Source organism: Cetorhinus maximus, chromosome 14 (assembly GCF_964194155.1).
Source record: "Cetorhinus maximus chromosome 14, sCetMax3.hap1.1, whole genome shotgun sequence".
Classification (NCBI taxonomy): Eukaryota; Metazoa; Chordata; class Chondrichthyes; order Lamniformes; family Cetorhinidae; genus Cetorhinus; species Cetorhinus maximus.
The window spans coordinates 77,400,901-77,422,152 of record NC_135892.1 but is presented as its reverse complement, the minus strand read 5'-3'; the positions used below and the strand labels follow the sequence as shown (position 1 = coordinate 77,422,152).

Here is a 21,252-nt window from a genome sequence, read left to right as displayed (position 1 = left end):
TGACATTAGGGCACTTGAGATCAAAAGAGAAAAGAGAAAAATTCCTTTCAGTGGAAGCATAGCACACATTGCAACAACTCATCTTGATGACAAAGGTACGTGCTTATTCAGTTCAGATAGCTGGTAATTGCTAACCCCAGCATCACAACCAAGACTTCAAAGCACTCAGCATTTGAAGAGGATGGCAGTTTTGAAGTCTTAGCGGGATTTTTACCATGGAAACTAATTACAAACATTACCTAAGAATCATATCAATAAGTCAAAAGGACCAAACACCACTTGTTAAGCATTTAATAACAACCAATGTCAAACGCCCATTCCTTCTTTCTATTTTTGTGAAATTATTCCCTTTCCATTAGATAGTGCATTTAGCAAAATGTACATTATGAACAATGTTAAATGTTCTGTGATTAATGCCCAATAAAATTTGTATTATTCAGTTTCTTTGCATCTGGATGGACAGCTGTCATTACAGTTCTCTTATAATCTTCATTGCAGGATTCATATAGGATTGCGCTAATCCTATATGATATTTGCTGTTTGGCAGAGGTGAATTTGATTCAACTTTAACTATTGACCACGAGAATTTTGCAGAAAACCAAAATTGAGAAATACATAATCTGCTATATAATTTAACATTTAACAATTGCAAAATAGAAAGAGCTTCACATATAATGATTTGCTTCTGAAAAACAGTGACTTGTTATATCAGCCACCTTTGCACACAAGGTCAAACAAACAATGAAATAAACGAACAGTTAATCTGCTCCTGATTGCATTTCAATACCTCATTGCTGAAAAGTGACCTATAGCTGATCTTCAGGTTTCACCAGCAGGAAAAAATATTGACAAGGCCAAGGATTTAATATTACAAATGTAGATTATAATGATGAATAATTTGATGAATACTTCAAACTCTAAGCTAGAAACAAATGGTTTGCTTTCCAGATGTGTTTACAGATTGACCATATATCCATTTCACCGGATTGCACTTATTACTTTTAGTGTCAGCTCAGTTGCAGCGTGCTCCCCGAGTCATAAGTTGTAGGTTCAAGCCCCACTGAAGACTTGAGCACAAAACCTTCGGTGGACATCCCAGTACAGCACTGAGGGAGCACTGCACTGACAGAAGTGCCATCTTTTGGAAGAGACATTAAACCAAGGCTCCATCAGCTCTTTCAGTCTGTGTGAAAGATCCCATGGCACTGTTTTGAACAGCAGCAAAAATCAGTTGAAACTGATTGAAAACTGCAGCTGTATCTAACTGGCATCTAACTGGACTAACCGACATGCACTGGGAGAAACCGGAACAACAATAAATGCTAGCCTAGCCAGCGATGCTCACATCCCATGAACAAATTTAAAAAAACTGGGAAATCCAACCGGGAATCAGTTGGTGCCCGATTTTGTCAGCCGACACTGGTTGTGGCCAGTTGTGGTTTGCCGGGAACAACTGACTTAACAGGGAGCTAGAATTTGTTATTCTCCATATGGTCCCCTGCATTCTGTGTGTCACATATGTCTGATAATATTTCCATTCTTGCTTGTTACCAGATTAGACAGAGTTTGTACATCCTTGCCATTTTTGCTGGCATTTTGCTCCCTTGCTGATTATCGAATTTTGCCAGGTAATTCTGTGTCATCAGATTGCACAGACTCTTTTCCATGTCTCCAGCCAGGGTGACCAACTGCCGTGTATTTTATGCTATTGTCCCGGAATTAGCGTTGCTGTCTTGTGTCCTACATGGCAGGCATGGGGGTGAGTAGTCCAATAGGTCCGGTGTAAAAGAATTTTTTTTTTTTCCCCTAATATGTGGGATACTGAAGCAGGCTTATGAGGACAATGTGTATGTGTGTTTGTGTGTGTATGTCTAGTTTAATTAAACTGCAGACAATCAGACTGCAAGGTGTGAATCATCAAAAGGGGTTAGGTATAAAACAGGCATTTGAAATGGAGATGGATAAGCTAGGGTGAAGTCTCAGCATATACAGTGTGAATGGAATTTGCATTTTTAGATAAGTTGAGAGGTTGTTTGATTCTCAAAGGGACATGATAAGGTGCTTACAACAGGCAAGATAAATAAGGCAAAGTTATTAAGTTTATTTTTCCTGAAAGTGCTGGCAATAACGACAACATAAAAGATTTTTATATTCTGGGAAAAGTAACTTCCAAAGCAAGGTTGATACAATGGGATTTACAGATCAAAAGAGAGAAAATATATTTAAAGAAAGAAGGAAATCTGTATGTGAAGCGACTGTGTGAGATTTTGAAAGGTGAACCATGTGAAACGGACTTGTGGGAAACGCCTTTAACCACCCTGGAGAAGTTTCCTGTTCCAGTGACCAAGGTTGTGTTAAAAGCCTTTGGAGTTCCATTGTCGAGTGAGAGGGAGAAAGAAGCTGTGAAATACCTCCCTCACAGCAACAGTGGGTGCTTGTGGTAATATTACTGGATGTTATATAGATTAAGAATCTATTTGGACTGTTGCCTGAAAGGGGTGTTTAGGAGTTTGGGAGTCTAGTTAAGTAGAAATCATGTGAGAACTGCTATAAAACTAAATGTAACGGTGTATCTGTAGTCTTGTGCGTTTAAGTTTTCTTTTCTTTTGTTAATAACTGTTTTAATTTAATCTTTAAAATCTCTAAAGGTGGTAGTGGACTCATTACTTCTGACTTCAGTGCACAAACCTTCTCGTAATAAATACGAATTGCAAAATCGTTGTGATAATGTGGCCAAGTTTCCCTTTGGGATTTGGTCAGCCTGGCAAATACCACCTGTCATATCATAACAACGGGGGTGGGGGGTGCTAGGGGGTTCATAGACCATGTGGGCCAGGGGTGTGGGGTTTCCAGCAGGCCTGAGGGTCGGTGTGGTGGGGGGGGGGAGCCAGCAGGCCCAGGTGCAGGGTGCCCACCAGGCCCGTGGGTTCAAGGGGTCTGCCAGGCCCGTGGGAACGGGGTGTCCAGAAGGCCCCTTGGTTCTGGGGTGTCTGTTGGGCATATGAGTGCAGAAGGTCTACTGGGCTCATGGGTGCAGGAGGTCTGGCAGGCCCATGGGTGCAGGGTTTCTAGTTGGCCCGAGGGTGTGGGGTCTGGTGGGCCCGAGGGGACACACAAACCTGGGGATGCTGCCCGTCTGGCAGGCCTGGGCACATTCTGCAGGTCCAAGGTGCGGGAGTCCAGCAGGCCCAGGCTGCATGGGGTCCACCAGGCCCAAGGGAGTGGGGTGTTCGCCAGACCCGAGGGCCCCCAAAGTCCAGGGTGTGTGGGGTATCCGGCAGGCCCAGGGGTCCAGCTGGTTCCCTGCAGGCCTCAGCCACCTGGTCACTGTCATCCCTGACAAAGTGACCCTTATTTTTTTCCAGCAGTGCTTGCCCACCTCCACCTTTTAATCCAATTAATGCTATTGATACAGTACAGTAGGGTTTACAGGCAAAAGGGAACTCGAATTCTCATTAGTCTGCACAGCTTCCACACGAATTGCTTCCCTGGCCCTGCTCCCAATTCTCCACAGTGCACTAGTTCTACTTCCTGTCTAGGCCATGCGGCTCCTGACTAACTGCAGCTCTGGCCTGGTTTTTAAAATATTCAGCATTTTGGTTTGAATTATGTTGTCACTAACTTTATCCTAGCTAGGTTTATCCACAAATTGCAATTGGACCAGTGCAGACGGTCGAGACTCGTAGGTAGACAAATACAAAAGGTCAATGCTGGTAATATTGGGCAGAATCTTCTGGTCGGCGTGCGGGGGCGGGCCCCGCATGCCGACGTGTAAAATGATGCACGGTGACATCGGGCATGCATCCCAACGTCAACAAGCGTCTTTCCGATCTTCTGTCAAACTGTCAAAGGCCTATTAACGCCATTAATCAACTAACTGAAGTACTTGTCAGGACTGCACGTCCAACCTTAAGGTTGGCGGGCAGGCCAAGAGCCCAGGCGGCCTTCACATTTTTCATGGAACCTCATCCAAAGGCGGGATGAGGTTTCATGAAAGATTTAAAACTTTAATAAAAATGTTTATTAAAATTCATAGACGTGTCCCAGCTCATGTGACACTGTCACATGAGGGGACATGTCTGAATAATTTTTTTAATTCTTTTTTTCAATTTTTCATAATCAAATTAATTTCCCTGAGGCAGTCCCGATTCTCCCTCCGCCCCCCACCCACACAGGTGGCGCTGAACGCTTCCAGGTGCGCGTCACGTTGGGTGGGCCTTAATTGGCCCGCTCACGCCCAGCCCACCTGACGGAGATAAAATTCTCCCCGTTAAGTTTTAACCCAGCTCATTCTGTAATTCCCTCTCCCCCTCCCTCTTTCTCTTTCTCCCTCCCGCTCTCTCCCCATCTCTCTCTCTCTCTCTCCCAATCTCTCTCTCCCTCCATCCCCCCCATCTCTCTCTCTCTTTCCCACCTCTCTCTCTCCTTTTTCCCTAGGCATTTAGAACAAAATTCCCTCAAATCGGGGAAGATTCCATTAGATTGGGAAATAGTAAATGTAACTCCTTCATTCAAAAAGGGAGAGAAACAGAAAGCAGGAAACTATAGGCCAGGTAGCCTAACATCTGTCATAGGGAAAACGTTAGAAGCCATTATTAAAGATGTTATAGCAGGGCACTTGGAAAAATTCAAGGCAATCAGACAGAGTCAACATGGGCTAGGATTTTTCAGTCGGTGTGCGGGGGCGGGCACGACACACCGGCGCATAAAATGACGCGCGATGACATCGGGTGTGCATCCCGACGTCATCCCGTTGTCTCGCGATGTTTCGTTCGGCAGGCGTGCACCGGAGTCGGTTGCGCGCCCGCTGATAATTGATAGGCCTATTAAGGCCATTAACGAATTAATTAATGTCAAGTTAACACTGCCCAGAGAACCTTCTGGTTGGCAGGCAGGCGAAAAGGCCAAGCGCCCTTTACGTTTTTTAGGATACCTTATCCACGAGCGAGATGAGGTTTCCTAAAGCTTTTATGAATTAAATTTTAAAAATTCCTTAAAAATAAAAACATGTCCCTCTTTCCCATCTCTTAATCTCCCTCTTTCCCAGTCCCCCTCCCCTCCCTCTCCCCCCCCTCCCTCTCTCTCTCCCTCACTCTTTCTCTCTCTCTCTCTCTCAAATACTACAAAGCTCAAAATGGATCACAGCATAATCTCAAAAATGAGATTCTTCCCCACTGTTCTTTTAAATATCAGCATTTGTTCCTAATTTAAAGGCATATTCTTGGAAATGTGATGACCTGAGCCAGACAGGTGAATCTAAGATGCATTCTGTAAAACTGAATTTGATTTCCCCATGTTTTGCTCCCTAGAGACCATTCAGTAGGTCAAAGGTCGGGCAACAGCGCAAGAGTCAATGGTGCCGAGGGTTATTGACACCGCTGTCTAGACAGACCACAGCGGTGACGATTTCTCCTGATGTGGATTTGATGAAAGCGAAGAGAGGTCTGGAGAACGCAGATACAGCCAGGGTAAATGTTCCCTGGATATCTCGATTGTTATTTGCAAATAGTCTTCGAGAGCTAAAATGAAAGCATGTGATGGCTGTGATGTTCTAAATGCCTAGGTCTACTCAAATGAAAGAGGCCCCAGACAGTCAGCGCACCACCATCACAAGCGAATGGGTGGTGGCTGAGCAAAAGGAGCACGTGACTCAGACACCACTGCAAGCTTCCCGCCCCAGGAGCAGGTGGAAGGAATGGAAATTCCCTGCAGGCTGCAGGAGGTGCCTGAGCCCCCAATCCCACCAGCACCCCCACCCCCACCCGCGACCCCCTGCCCCCACCATCACACGCCCGTCAAAAAAAATCACAGCTTTGAAAGGGGGTAAGAAGATCAGGAGACTAAGAGAAGAGAAGCCAGTCCTGCACCAAAAAATTGAGAGCCTGGAGGAAGAGAAGGCAGCTCTGTGCCGGAGGGAGGAGCTGCTGGAGGCTCAGAATATAAAGCTGCAGAATGACATTGTGGCACTCTCAGAATTAGGTAACGTATTTATCTGTATATTACTTACATCTCCTTCTGTGTCTAAAGCAGCGTGAAATGGCAAACAGATGCGTAAATTTGCATTCGTCCAATGGGCTCCCAGAATGGCACTAATGATTTTTCATCATTGCAGCAACAGTGTCAGAGCCAGCAACAGGTGGAGCCCCAACAATATTGAGGCAGAGTCACCCCCAAATGTTTACTTGGAGACACAGCTGGCGACTGTACATCCCAACTGATAGCAAGGTAATTAACCTGAGCTGTGGCCACAACTACTTGTAGAAGTAGATCAATACGACAGTATTGACTGCAGTGTTAAACTTACCTAGTGCCAATTCACTGGTACCTGAACCTTAACAACTAATCATTTGAAATGTAATATTTTCCCTTTTTAGATATGGGATACTGATCTGTCCCTGGTTTTACTTACAGTCGCAATTGCTGGGTGGCATCGAGATCCCAGAGTGAACCTGGGATACTGCCCAAGACCCAAGGACAAATTCTTTACTTGTTATGTAAAGTTCAATTTAATTCTATTTTACCAATAAAAGTTTGAAACCTACAGCTATGGTCAGTGTCTTTCAGTTTCTTCACTAGTTTTTCGCAACTGCTGATACAAAAGGCCTTAATTATAGGGGTGAAATTACCTTTCATAAATTAGGCTCAACGAGGATAAGCATAAACACAACAGGTGACAACTGTTCTTACAGCCGGGAAAAGCCGACCAACGATGGCTGTTATCAGCAGCCTGTGTCAGCTGTTTCCAACTGGGGAAAGCCAGCTCCCCGGCAACCAGGGCCAGCTGTTTCCAATTGGTCCCAATTTGCGGTTAGCAACTGTTTCAGCTGTTCCAGTTAAACTGTTTTTCCCTCACTCCAGTTTCCTGGTCAGCATTAATCCCTCAACCAACATTACTAAGGCCAATTATTTGGTTACACCACATTGCCATTTGTGGGACCTTGATGTGCAGAAATTGGATGCCCTGTTTCCTATATTACACGAGTGGCTTGCTTCAAGAGTGGATGTTTGGAGGTTTGTGACATCCTGAGGTCATGAAACAGATTATATAAATGCTTTTTCTTTCTTTTACTTTTGTGAGATGGGGTGCATGCACATATGCATATGTGAAATCCCTGACTTGTAATTCTTAATTTAACAAGCATTTTAATTTTCTTGTATTCTCACCTCAGCCAGCCGTGAATGTTTATGAACACTTTCTCCTTTATGCACAGTTGGAGCAAGCTGCTGTAGAACACCTCTGCTGCTTGTGAGTGCCCTTGTCAGACGGGCAAATTTACCCCAGCCTACGAATACATCAAGCAGTTTAAACAAACGTACCATTCACAGAACAAAAACACAAGCAAACTATTATTCTCCTTTACTCTTCAAGCATCAACACATTCAGTTGTATTTGTCAACCAGTTTAAAACACACAAAAAAAATGGAACAAGGAAAACAACATTTAAGCAAATTTGTGCTATTTATCACAAAGAAGTTAACCATTTCTTTTATCTCTGAAAGTCAGAAATAGAAAATATTCTTTTTGATCCTACTTTAATGGGTGTACATAGAACAATAAATGATGGAATTAGACAAGAATGATTGGAAAATTACTATGTGTGTCCTGCCATTGTTTGATCTTTTCTTTTCTTTTTTCTAATGTGAAGATTTGAAACTGGATTTGAAAGTGAAGAAAGGATTTGCATATATACAATGCCTTTCATGTCCTCAGGACATCCCAAAGCACTTTACAGCCAATGGAGTAGTTTTGAAGTGCAGTCAATGTTGCAGGAAATGTGGCAGCCAGTTTGCGAATGGCAAATTCCCACAAACAACGTGATAATGATCAGATAATCTGTGTTTATGACGTTGATCGTGTGATGGCCCATGTGCTTTTCGGAAAAGAAAACTTATATTTTATATTAGGATGATGGTCCCTTTGAGAACTAGGGCCTGAATCTTCTGGTCGGCATGCGGGGGCAGGCCCCGTTCGCCAATGCGTAAAATGACACGCGGTGATATCAGGCATGCGTCCCAACGTCACCGAGCGTCATTCCGATCTTCAGTTCGGCGGGCGTGCACCAGAGTAGGCTGTGCGCCCGCCGAACTGTCAAAGGCCTATTAAAACCATTTAAACAGCAATTGAAGTAATTAACAGGGCTGCCCGTCCAACCTTAAGGTTGGTGGGCAGGCGCAGAGGCCAGGTGGCCTTCGCATTTTTCATGGAACCCCATCCACAGGCGGGATGAGGTTTCATGAAGGTTTTTAAACTTTAATTAAAATTTTTTACAAAATTCATAGACATGTCCCAGCTCATGTGACACTGTTACTGGGGACTGGGGACATGTCTGAATAATTTTTAAAATTCTTTTATTCACTTTTTCACAATGAAATTAAACCCCCTGTGGCAGCACCGTACCTCAGGGAGATTTCTGCGCTCTTTCGCGTGCATGTGCAAAAGAGCGCAGGCCCCGACTCAGCCTCCTCCCCCACCCCTCACCCGCACAGAGAGTGCTCAGCGCTTCTGGGTGCACATCACGCTGGGCAGGCCTTAATTGGCCCACCTACGTAAAATAGCGGCACGCAACCGATTGCAGGCGGCAATCAGCGGCGCGCCCACCAGCGCCCACTCCTGCTCAGCACCCCCACCCCCGACGGGGAAAAAATTCTCCCCAAGGTTTTTGCAAATTATAGTGGAAGTAGATTGTTTGTGTGCAGTTTGAGTTTGATTTTTAGTTCAGAACAAGCTGGCTGCAGGGAGCAGCTGTTTCAAGCCTAATTCAGTTGAAATACAGTGTGCTAGCTAAAAAAGATTAAACTTTGTTAACTGAAGGATTCTACAAACAGAAAGTTGGACTTCTGGGACAGCCAAACTGAGAAGAGGGAAAGAAAGAGTTCATAGATGCAAGACTCCAGAGTGAAAGAACATTAGAACCAGGAAAGTTCTGACCCGAGGTGGCTACACTTAAGGCACTAGCAACACCTGTGTTGCACTGGGAGTCTACAACCATGCGATGGTTGGAGGAGATTTGAAGGGAAAACTTTTCCGGAAGTAAATTGAAAGCCCCAGAAATCGCTTTGCTTATACAAATTTTTGAAACTGTCCTCAGAGGCCGAGTGGTTAATCTTCCAATTTCTGAAAAGTATCTGACTTGGGTTTTTGGGGGTGTAAGTCAAATGTGTTTAGCAGTTACAATAAAACTGAGTAGTTAAGACAGAGGCCTGAATTTTTCAGTCAGCATGAGGGCGCGGGCCCAACGCGCTGACGCGTAAAATGAGGTGCGATGATGTCAGGCATGCATCCCAATGTCCTCGCGCTGTCTAACGAAGTTTCATTCGGCGGGCGCGCTGGAATTGGCTGCGCGCCGGCCAATATTTAAACGGCCTATTAAAGCCATTAAGGAAGTAATTAAGGTCATTGTTTAAGCTACCCGTCCAAACTTTAAGGTTGGCGGGCAGGCAAAAAGGCCAAGCGGCCTTCATGTTTTTTAGGAAACCTCGTCCACGAGCGGGATGCGGTTTTCTAAAGCTTTTACCACTTAAATAAAAAAATGTTCTGAAACGTTAAAACATGTCCCATCACATGTGACACATGCTCATGCACAAGAAAGCGCTGGCCCTGACTCTCCCTCCTCCCCCCCGCCAGTGTAAAATGGCAGCGCGGAGCCGATCGCGGGCAGCGGTCAGCTCCGTGACCGCCCCCGCCCGCCCGCACCTGCCGAGCCCGCCCGCCAACTGAAAAATTCAGGCCAGAGTGTAGCTGTTAATATTCAAGTTCTTCAATTATTGTGCAGCAAAATTTTATTGTTTTAAACAGTGAATCCTGTGGTTTGATTCTTTCCATAAATCCCTGGATTTCTGGATTTCCTCTACTGAGATCAGAGAAGTAAAAATTATCATAAGTGAGAATTAATAGTTTTATTCCATCCGCATTTCATATGCTGTGGTTTCATTGGGAATTCTGCCACAAAGGTCAGCACCATCCAAGGTTTTCTCAGTTCATAGAGGCAAAAATTCTGCAGAATGCACTGACCTCAAGGATTGTTTTAAATATAACTGACTTTAACTTGTGCTCAATTGCATTGGCCATTTTGTTTGTTGTGTTTATTGACGCTCTGCAATAGTTGGAGATTTTGTTCTGAGTTCATATATGGAAGTAGGTGTATGGGAGGGGGGGTTGCTGGGGTGTGTAAGATCAGGTGGGATGACAATGTGGTGCTATGTCCATCAACTATCCACCTCCGCTGGTACCGGCCTACTCTTGGGCCAATTGAGGCCCTTGTGTGGCCAATTAATGACCACGTAAGGGCCTCTTCCTGCCGCCACATTGGGTGCCCACACCATGTAGTGAGGCCACCAGGTTTACTCTGGCAAGCTGACTGCAGGCTCAGGGGAGGATCCTCCTGTTCGAGTACCCTGTACCCCACGGAGGGACACACCCAGCAGAAAGCCGCCCCTGCTTGTTCACCCACTCAGGCCTCCTGATCGCTACTCCATTTACCTGCTTCCCTGATCTCCATCGTTACTCCTGGCCCAGGACAGACTGCAGACCCAGCAGCATTCACCGCTCCCTTTGATTGGCCAGCAGCTCTTGGAGTCAGAACATCCTGCCTCAGGGGGGCAGAAGCCATGACCTCAGGCAACTAATTGCCTGAACCACGCAAAATACCACTGTGGCTTCCAGGCTGTCAGTGGCAGACACATTCTAATTTTACAGACATTGGAATAGCCATTGTCACCGTGTTAAATCCCAGCCAATATCTGATATATTAGTCATTTAATAAACAATATTTAGAAATATTAAAATTGCTTTCAGATAGCTGAAAATTAGTGTCAGCTGTGGCTCAGTTGTAGCACTCTTACTACTGATTCAGAAGGTTCTGGGTTCAAATCCCATTCCAGGGTCTGAATTTTACAGGCCACCCATAGGCGGGAAAACAGGCAAGTGGACTCATAAATCAGGGCCCACTCCCCCACCCTGCCACATTTTACAGGTGGGGAGGGCACGGCATTGTGTGGGCCATCTGCCCCTGGCCCAACTGAGGCCCTCAAGCGGGCAATTAGTGTCCAATTTGGGGCCTCACCCCACCATCGGGCTGAGAGGCCTGAGCCCAACATGTAGCCCTGTGCAGGTTTCACCCCGCAGGCTGCTGGTCAGTGAAGGCGTGGGAGGAGGGGGTGCTTCCTTCCCCGGCCCCCTGCACCAATCAGACACCCCCAAAGTTTTGCCTCCCCATGTCCACCCTTCCTCCTGGCCCTGTCCAACATGTATCCCCATCCTCCTTGCCAGGACCTGCCAACCTGGCCCCAGCAAGTTCTCAAACTTCCCTGGTTTTGGGGGCACCCATGGTTCCTCCTTCACCCAGGCTTCCTGCAATACCAGCAGTGGCCAGCTATCCTGGTGTGGCACAGAGCTGCTGAGCTTTGATTGGCTGGCAGATCTATAAGGTGGGAATTCCTCCTGGAGACGGATGGAAGTTCTGCCTCATACTAATTAAAGGGCCATCACCTGAAAAATTAAAGCCGGGCAAGCCGGCCAAACAGAGGAAGGCTCCCCATCAAAATTTACTCTGGGGTTCTAGAGCCCATTCTCAGTGTATAGTCCAACCCCAGGAGTTCAGCACAAAAATTAAAGCTGACATTCCTGTGCAGTACTGAAGGAGTGCTACAGTGCCAGATGTGCCATCTATTGATGAGGCGTTAAACAGAGGGCTCCGTCTGCCCTCTCAGGTAGATGTAAATGATCTCATGACACAATTTTGAAGAAGAGCAGAGAAGTTGTCCCATCGTCCTGACCAATGTTTAATCCTTCAATCAACAGTACAAAAACAGATTATCTGATCATTGGGCAACATTTTCCCCCTGTCTTGGGGGGAAGTGCAGGAGCGGGCGCGGGTTGGTGGGCCTCCGATCGGCGCCCCCCTGTCAGGGGTGTGCCACCATTTTATGTGGGCGGGCCAATTAAGGCCCGTCCAGCGTGATGCCCGCCAGGAAGCGCTATGCATTCCCTGTGTGCGTGAAAGAGCACACAGATCTCCTTGAGGCAAAGGGAGATCGGCTCCAATTCAAAAGTTGAAATAAAGGCAATAAAAAAATTTCCCTGCCATGTCCCCTGACACATTTGACACTGTCACATGAGTTGGGACATGTCGATGGCTTTTATTTAAACATTTGAGAAAAATTTAAAAGTTCTCATGAAACCTCAAGCCGCCCATGGATGAGGTTTCATGCTTTTTCCAAGGCCCGCCTGGGCTACCGGCCTGCCTGCCAACCGTAAGGCTGGATGGGCAGGTCCATCAATCAGGTTAATTAGTTTTTTAATGGCCTTAATAGGCTTTTGACAGTTCAGCGGGCGTGTAGCCGATTCGGCTGCGCGCCCACCGAACTGAAAATCTAAATGACGCGGGCTGATGTCGGGATGCACGCCCAACATATCCCCGTGTCATTTTACGCGTCGGCCAGCAGGCCCCGCCCCCACTCACCGAGCAGAAAAACTTGCCCATTATCACACTGCTGTTTGTGGGAACTTGCTGTTCACAATTGGCTGCCTCATTTCCCATTTTACAACAGTAATTACATTAGTAAAGTACTTCATTGGCTGTAAAGTGCTTTGAGATGCCCAGTTGTCATGAGAGGCACTATATAGAAATGCAAGACTTCCTTTCTATAGTTCAGAGGTATAATGGGCTGAAGTTTAACTGAGGGATAATGAATCAGCAGCCCATCTTACCTAGCATGGTGTAAATCAGGCTGCTGATTCACTATCACCCATTTTACCAGGCATGGTGCAAAACAGGCTGCCGATTCACTAATGCCCGTTTTACCCAACATGGTGTAAACCAGCCTGCCGTTTCACTGCTGCACATTTACTGGGCATGGTATAAACCAGGCTGCTGATTCATTTATGCCCATCTTACCTGGCTTCATGTAAAACAGGCTGCTGGTTCACTGTTGTTTGTTTTACCTGGCCTGCTGTAAAACAAGCTTCCAATTGCTATTGCCTGTTTTGCATCAGCATCCAAGATGTATTTCTACCCCAATGAATTACATTAGATATCTATTTTAATGATAATTGGCTCAAAAGAAATACAAATCAGAGCTACTACACAGTAAACTCCATTTTCAGCTGGCTGCTTGGGAAATGCAATTAGTCTTCATGTTTTATCAATTTAACAATGTCTAAACCTTCTATCAACTGAAAGCATTTTCCTTTATTTTTGCCATCATAGCTATGTTAGGCTAGCATATTAAAAGAAAGATATTCATCAAGAACATTACAGGGGACTATCAATTTACTTATTGGAATTTACTTATTGAAATAGAATGCTACAATCTTCACTTGTATTGCCTAACAATACAAATGTTGGAACATACAAATATCAATTTATCTATTTTCAGAGTCTACTCTGATGTGATGTTAAGCTAAATCAAGATTATTACAAAAGTGAAAAAGGCCAGAACAGTTACCTTTGGATGACTCATCTTCAATGGGTTGCTTGAAAGCTGTGATATCACTGAAGGTGCAAAGAAATAATACCACCTTATCTTGCTCATTTCGAATTGGAGCAATTTTCACAAAGAACCACACTGGTGTCCCTTTCACAGGAAAAAAAATATTTATTTTAAGGTGTCAAGTATATGGTACATTTGTGTTAAATAGTATACGCTATTTAAAATGGTTGTAATCTTTAATAAGAAAATACATTCTAATTATGTCAGTTAGATCATATCCAAGAAAATGCAGAACAGGTTAAAGGAAAAAAAATTCTTAGGGGTATTTTAATGTACAAATGCATGTTTAAGTGTTTGAAGTAGATTGGCACAAGCAAGTGTACATATACTCCTGGACATACAATTTAATTTCCTCCATGTACATTTTTATAGCAGACTGATTTTCCTGTTAAATTCTTCTCATTGCTACTTGATGTAGTCATTAACCAATTTATTTTAATTGAGCTAACAACTGTGCCAAAGGAAATTAATTACCACAGATGGCAGACCTAAGCACAACCCCTGAGTTCTAATCTACATTAATAGTTTTCATTATGAACAAAAGAAAACCAGCCTGATAAAGTAATACAAGACTTATTTATTTTGAGCGAGAAGAAAACAAAAGCAGGATCGAGGAAGACAAAGTTATTAATAGAAAACACAATTCAAGTTAATGGAAGGAAACAAGTTCTGATGAACGATTCAGTTAAAATGATAACATTTCTGCTTTGGATGATTATCATTTTTTGCATTTTCTATTTTTTATTCCATTTAGCAACATTTTCTTTTATCCCAACAAATTTCCTGAAAATACAATACTAATCTGTTGAGGAAAGCTGTTTGATAAAAGTTTCTACAAATTAAAGCTGCTCCAATATTCCGCTGAATTAAGGTTACTCTGTTATATTATTATGCCTGTCATAAAATAGGTAATCCACGCGCTTTCTTATATACAACTGACTAGCACTAGTTCTAAAATCTAGAGTCCTAAATTTTTAAGAAGCAGGAGAGAAAGTGATATTAAGCAGTAAAAGAACCTGTTGAAATCAGAGACATCAATTCATGCTTTCAACTGTGCTAAAATACTTTGAAAACCTGCTATCTCAACAGATGTGAAAGAATCAACCCCAGTTGTACATTGTGACTTAATTCTAAGTGTTGTGGAGACTGGAGAGGAATTAAAAGGTGCAACCCGGTCATGATCAGTCTCACAAAAGAGTTCAATGCATTAAGTGCAATGAATTCAGACCAGCAGGTATGGACAAAATTCCAATCAAAAAGTATACTCTGTAATATACAGCTATACTTTCAACAGTAATGCACTCCTAATAGACTTTTTGAATATTACAAATGAAAAGCAAAGACAATGTAAATGATCTTCGCGAAACTGCATTACTGTATATGAACGAACCTGCGACTCCTTTAATTATTATTTACGAAAAATAAAAGTTATGGTGACTGAACCATAACTTGGAAATTACTGATCTATAATTTTGGACACACAGGCTATTTTCAGGACACTAACTGGTCTAGGTGCTAAGCCCCCATGGTAGCAGGCAGGAACCATGTGCATAATTTTCAGCCAGAAGTATGCCAACCGCCATGTTGGGAAAGAGAATCATGCAGGCAGTAGGAGTACATTGAACAGATTCAACCACAGCTTGCTAATAGCAGGTAAAATCAAGCCTGTAAACTAATTTGATTTGGACCTCAGGTTGGTATAGCATGTAAAGTTGCTACTCCACTCAGTTTGTATTATCTTTGGTACAAGGCAAATCTTTCAGCCATTAATCTATAATCAGAAAAAGCTGATACAAAAATAGCATGCCAAAGTGTGCCCTGCCTGCACCAGTTAACATATAATCCAGCAGCATGCAATGTCCGTGCTGCCTGCTGATTCTAATGATCCAGACGTGCAGCCAGCATTTATTGCACTACCCACTGGCTGTATACCAATTGGGTGAAGATATTGGCAATGGTGACACTACTTAAAGGCAGCAAGCACTTCTTAAAGAGGAGGTGCATTCTGTACAGACCCTCAGGGAAAAGCTGTTGAACCACCAATTGAAAGAGGGAGTGAGCAAGCACACAGTTTCTACGATGCTACACTGAAAGTCTTGGTGCAGGCAGTGGAGAGGGGGGCGAAACATTCTCTTTCCAGGTATCTTCTTGGTAGGCAGTAGGAAAAAAATGCCAAGTATAACAATGCCAGAAGCACTATCTAATAATCTGGCTAGAGTTGTTAAAGTAAGAAGACCTCTCTTCACAGAGAAGTGCACCACTTAAAGCCTCATTAATTACAACACTGATAGCAAGCATAAGACTTCCCTTTCCCCAATATCTTACAATAGCTGCAGTATACTTCACTAAACCTCTTTCTCCTCATGCTGTCAGACTCACCATCATTACAATCTTCACTTAGCCCACAATGCACATCTCTCACAAACAGATAGCAGTCATACTTTCCAAACGCCTCATTAACAGACAACCCTTAGTGGAATTTTATGGCCCCATCGCGGTGGGGGCAGGGCTGTAAAATGCAGCGAGACTGTAAAATCCCGTTGGCGTAAATTCCACCCCCTATTTCTTGCAGGAAGAAATCACACATAACACCTAACAACATACTGTCAACGATGAGGAAGTGCCCACCTACACACCCTCTCCCCCACCCCCTGAAGAGAACACACTTGCCATCTTTGGAAGGGGTTGAGTGGAAGCTACGGTATCTGGCAATGTTGATGTTTATTCATCTCTAATTCTCTATGCCGCTGTTGGCTTCTTCCTCACCACCCAATCTACATATTAAGCTGCAGATGCTTTCACCACCCAATTATGTCCTGATGCTTTCCCTTACACCACAAGCTGTCCCTTATCCCTTTCTTCCATTTCAGCTGTTGAGAATGCCAACGTCTCTCAGCCAGTGCAGGAAGAGGAGAACATTCACTCACTTCACTTGCAACTGCACCCTTAGACTAACCCAACATATCAATGCTGTTTGTATTTCCCTACTGAAGAAGTGCCTTAGCATCCATAGCCTTATTGAAGTTGAAACAAAAACAAAAATTGCTGGAAAAACTCAGCAGGTCTGACAGCATCTGTGGAGAGGAAGACAGAGTTAACATTTCGAGCCCTTACACTCTTCACCAGAACTAAAGAGAAAGAGAGAAAGATGACATCCTGGTTTTGACTGAAACTTGGCTCACAACTGCCGACACTTAGCCCATTGCTGATGCCTCCTGGCCAGGCTGTACTTTCCAGCAGCTGCCCTGCCAAAGCTGCCACATTGACAGTGTGGCCCTTATCATACTTTGCTCACGGACCTACTTTGGCTCCTGGGCCCCTACAATTGATGGCCTTGCCATCAGCCACCTAAGCCCATGCTCTAGAATTTCCACCCTAAATTGCTGCATCTCTCCTCCTTTAAATTCTTTTTTAAAATCATCTGCTTTGACCAATGATTTGATCACTTCCCCTTTTACCTCCATTTTCTTGGTGTCAATTTTTGCAAACTGTGAAACGTCTTGGGTCATTTTTCTATGTTGACGACACCATATAAATGCAAGTTTTAGTATTGCCCACGTTTGGTGGGCAGGAGCAAGTAGTAGTGTTAGTCAAACAACAAGGTTAGAAATAGTGCCAGTCTGATGCTATTTAATCCTGATTTGAATTTATTCATGAGGCTCCCGCCTGTTTTAAATGGAAGCTTTTCCCACCAAGATTAATGGCCTCTTGAACATCTGGCCAGCTTCAAGTGGGCAGAAGGAAAAGACATTTTTGAGCACAAGTGGGATGGAAATGAGTTGAAGATCTTCCTCCCGACCAAATACCTTTTACTTAATCAGTATCTTAGTAACCAACAGGAAATTTACCAGTTTGCATTTCGGTACATGTTGAACGTTCTTAGTATCTAGATTCATCCACGTGCTTTTTGGACAGAAAATCTGAGATTACCTACTGCTAAATAAAGAGAGTTTTCTGAAAGTTTTTTTTAAGATTTCCATCATATTTAAGTGGAAAACCAACAAAATTGAATAACCTTTATGGATGTTAATACCTTGGTACCACTTGGTATTAACTTGTTATTCATAATTCTGGCCAACTGCATGAATTAAGATACCACATATATATTATTTACCTTTAAATCCTTACTAAAATCGTCCTCATTTAACTTTTTGCAATATGAAAATTTTATTTGTTGTTTAATGTCATTCGTTGATCAGCACAAACAGGACCACAATTACTATTGCATTGATGTCTGAAATCCTTGTGGTGCCTGCATGACTATGGGTAGAATTTTGCCCTTGTTGGGCGGGCTCGGCGGGGGCAGTTGGGAAGCTGACTGCTGCCTGCAATCGAGGCCAGAAGGCGATTTCACACTGGCGGGCCAAGAAACGCGAGCAGCAGCACTCAGCAGGGGTGGTGGGGGGGGGAGAGAGAGAGTGCAAGCGGGGCGAGCGCGGATTTTGCACATGCGTGCGTGAGACAGCTCCGTGTCTCGGGGAGATGAAGAGTGTTAAAATAAATTAATAAAGAAATGAAAAATGTAATAAAACATGTCACATGAGCAGGGACATGTTATTAATTAAATTTTAATTTTTTAATTTTATTTTTATTTGCTTTAGGAAACCTAAAAACCGCCCATGGATGAGGTTTCCTAAAAAGTGCAAAGGCTGCTTGGCCTTTTCGCCTGCCTGCTAACCCTAAGGTTGGATGGGCAGCGAAAAATTTTGTTCAATTACCTTTTTCATGGCCTTAACAGGCCTTTTAATTGTCAGCGGGCGTGCTGCCGACTCCAGCACGTGCCTGCCGAACGAAATATCGTGTAATTGCGTGTTGACATTGGGACGCTCGCCCAACGTCAACTCGTGTCATTTTACCCTGAGTGGGTTGGGCACTCGCCCGCCCCCAGAGCTAAAAATTTTGCCATATAAGAAAAAGAATCACAAATAAGTTCGTTGACAATGCTATACAAATGTAACATTACAATTGAGGATTCCAATACATAAATCAAAGTTTTAAAACCTCCTACGACATCTCTACCCAAAGGGGGGGGTCCTTGGCAATTATTCGCTGAACCACGGCAAAGTGCCATGATTTTTACTACGGGTAGGACGCAGAGGCAGGCCCCAAGTCTGCCTCAGCCGGAACAGGGATCGAACTCAGTGCTGTTGGCATTCTCATACTACATATTCCACCCAAATCTCTGGTATTCCTCTTTGACAACCAACCCTGTCCCTTCTAAGTAACTACAGAATATTGAAAGATCACGCAATGGCTAACCATAAGAGCAACAGTATGCTACATTGGTATTAACATCACTGATCTAAGAACAGCAGCTACCCAGAGTTCAACTTGAAGGCTGCAAGACTGAATTTGCTTCAGGCTGTGACTCACACATGCATGAGCTCCTCTGACAGCTATTTTCTAATGTTAGGAGAGCGTGGTTGGCAAAGTCAATGTCTTAAAACGTTTAAAAGGCTTTAGCCCAAGCTCGTAAAGCGGGTAAAATTCAACTTTGCCAATAGCATAAATCAGGCAGAACTGGACTAGCTGCCCATTATATATCCCATCCAATTTTTCTTTCCATTTAATTTGGATCTCATCCCAAAATATCCAACTTGGCTTTAGTGTGCTCAAGAATCAGATTACCATGTTATTCTCATTCTCACATTAACACATATCTGGAATTGCTTTGTATTGATGCAAAACTAACTTACGTTACGATATGCTCTTTCACTAAATCTAGCTATGTGAAACATGGGTAAATGCTGCCCTGTTGCACCTTGGTAACTAAATATAAAGTGAGACATCTTACACAGTAAATAAAAGAAATGATTATTCAACATAAAACAAAATAACCATTTTTAATCATACCCTCACTCACTGTCCATATTTCCACTGCAATAAAACCATATAACAATCCTTTCTTTGGTGTCACAAACAACAAATTCTGAACAAAATATTTTTACTTACTGTTCTTTTTGTACATTAGGATTTCAAATGAGTTTATCTCGTAGTTTTCAAATGTCTGTTGTACTTTTTCAATTGTTTCTTTGTCTGTTAACTCCCCAAACATGAAACTGCGAACATAAATCAAATTTAAAATGACAATTATTCGTATAAAATATCCATTTTTTGTTTCAACTGAATTTTATATTCAACACTGTGATTTTGCAGCTTACTTTAAAACTCCTTGTTAACTTTTCCAAACACCAATGTTAAACACACCATACAGTGTAACAATAATGTGCACAGAACAGGGAAGTGTGAGTTCAACAACTGTTCTGTGTTGATTCTGCTGATCTCTTCGGATACACCAGGGGAACTCAGCACTGGCCAGTGCCTAATCCAGGGGAAAGATTCTGCAGGATTTCCACTCCCAATGGCTGCCTAATAAAGGCCACTGGAAAGTACTCTTGCACATGTTGGGTGAGGACAGTATCAGGCTAAACTCTGATGCCTGCAGGGTTCAAGAACCTACAGATGCTTGCTGTCTAGCCTCATATATAAAGAATGATTATCGCTGGGCTACTAGTGCCCTATTAAAAATTTACCTCCTGCAGGAAAGAAGAGCAGAATAAAAAATATTGATCACTATTCTATCAGTCTTGTATTTACTAGAAATAGTTGCTCCAGGCTCCTAATGGAAATTCCAGACTCCAAGCAACTTGCTCCAAAATTCCTAGTACCATTCCTTTAAAGACAGAACCTCACATGCAGGAAACAATGAACTGTAAAGCTTCAGCAATAATCACATTTTCAGTTTCTTCCCTGCCTTTCAAGCCAATAGACAAAAAATGTAACTTTGATAGCAACATAGTACCATCAATATTAAGGGTAATTCAGTTCACTCATGCTATCAATTTGGAAGTAGTGCTCTGATGAAGTCATCGACACTGATTTAAAAACCAATTGTAAGGGAAGGAACAAAGTAAAGGAAGTTTATCCGAATTTTAATAGGTCATCTGCAAAAGGGATCCAAACAATAGTTTAAATTATAAAAATTGAACACCAAGATACAGAAAGGGTTCCAAGGTGATTTATATGATGCTGGAGGCATTAGCGATGGCGCTAGGCAGGAGGAGAGAGACAGTCATTCCACAGGGGATCAGGTGGTCCTCAAGAATCACCTTAGAAAGGGAGTGGGAGGAGATGGCTAGGGAAGTTAATTCCGAATGTCTGGGCCCAAGGACCTGGCAGCAGTGTCACAAAAAATCTAATGACCTCATGCAGGTGGTCAACATACAGTCTTCACATATCTCCAGTTATTTGGCTATGGCAAGAACATCACTCAAACACATTCTGGCCCCTCTCTTGCAGGACAAAATGGCACACAACAGAAGGGAGCAGAGCTGAACCAATGGGGGACAAGGATTCCTGCATCTCCTGAACCCTAGGGAGGAGATGGCTCTCAGCATCATGAGGCTGGCAGCAACACACCCATGCCATTTGGTGTCATTAGCATTGAGGGTGACGGTATATTCCAGTGTTGTGCCCCTTCTCAATTCCTAGCTCACCCTCATCCTGCTATCTGGCATGATGTGCAAACTGCATGCTTCCCACTTCACCTCTCTTCCCTCACCCCAACCCTCCCCTTCTGATTTTCTGCTTTCAGACACCTAAGAATGGTCATCTGCCAGCTACAGCAGCCCAAAGAGGGAGAGAGACAATGCAACACTGATCAAGAGATTCTGTCACTTGATCTGAAACAAGCAGCCACCAGCTCAAATATAGTCATTGTCATGCCCTGGAGGTAAGAATAGAGTTATGATCAGGATGTGA

The 21,252-nt window shown here is 43.5% G+C and overlaps 1 protein-coding gene across 1 annotated transcript in view; it reads right to left on the bottom strand.

Annotated features, from left to right (window-relative positions):
- Positions 1-21,252, bottom strand: part of kcnh1a (potassium voltage-gated channel, subfamily H (eag-related), member 1a) — a 311,195-nt gene that overhangs the window by 241,961 nt on the left and 47,982 nt on the right. Inside the window, exons 3-5 of the mRNA XM_078557611.1 lie at positions 19,444-19,550; positions 13,447-13,575; positions 7,165-7,283 (exon numbers count right to left, since the gene is read on the bottom strand). Of these exons, the coding sequence (XP_078413737.1) occupies positions 7,165-7,283; positions 13,447-13,575; positions 19,444-19,550 (355 nt within the window). The remainder of the gene's footprint in view (positions 1-7,164; positions 7,284-13,446; positions 13,576-19,443; positions 19,551-21,252) is intronic.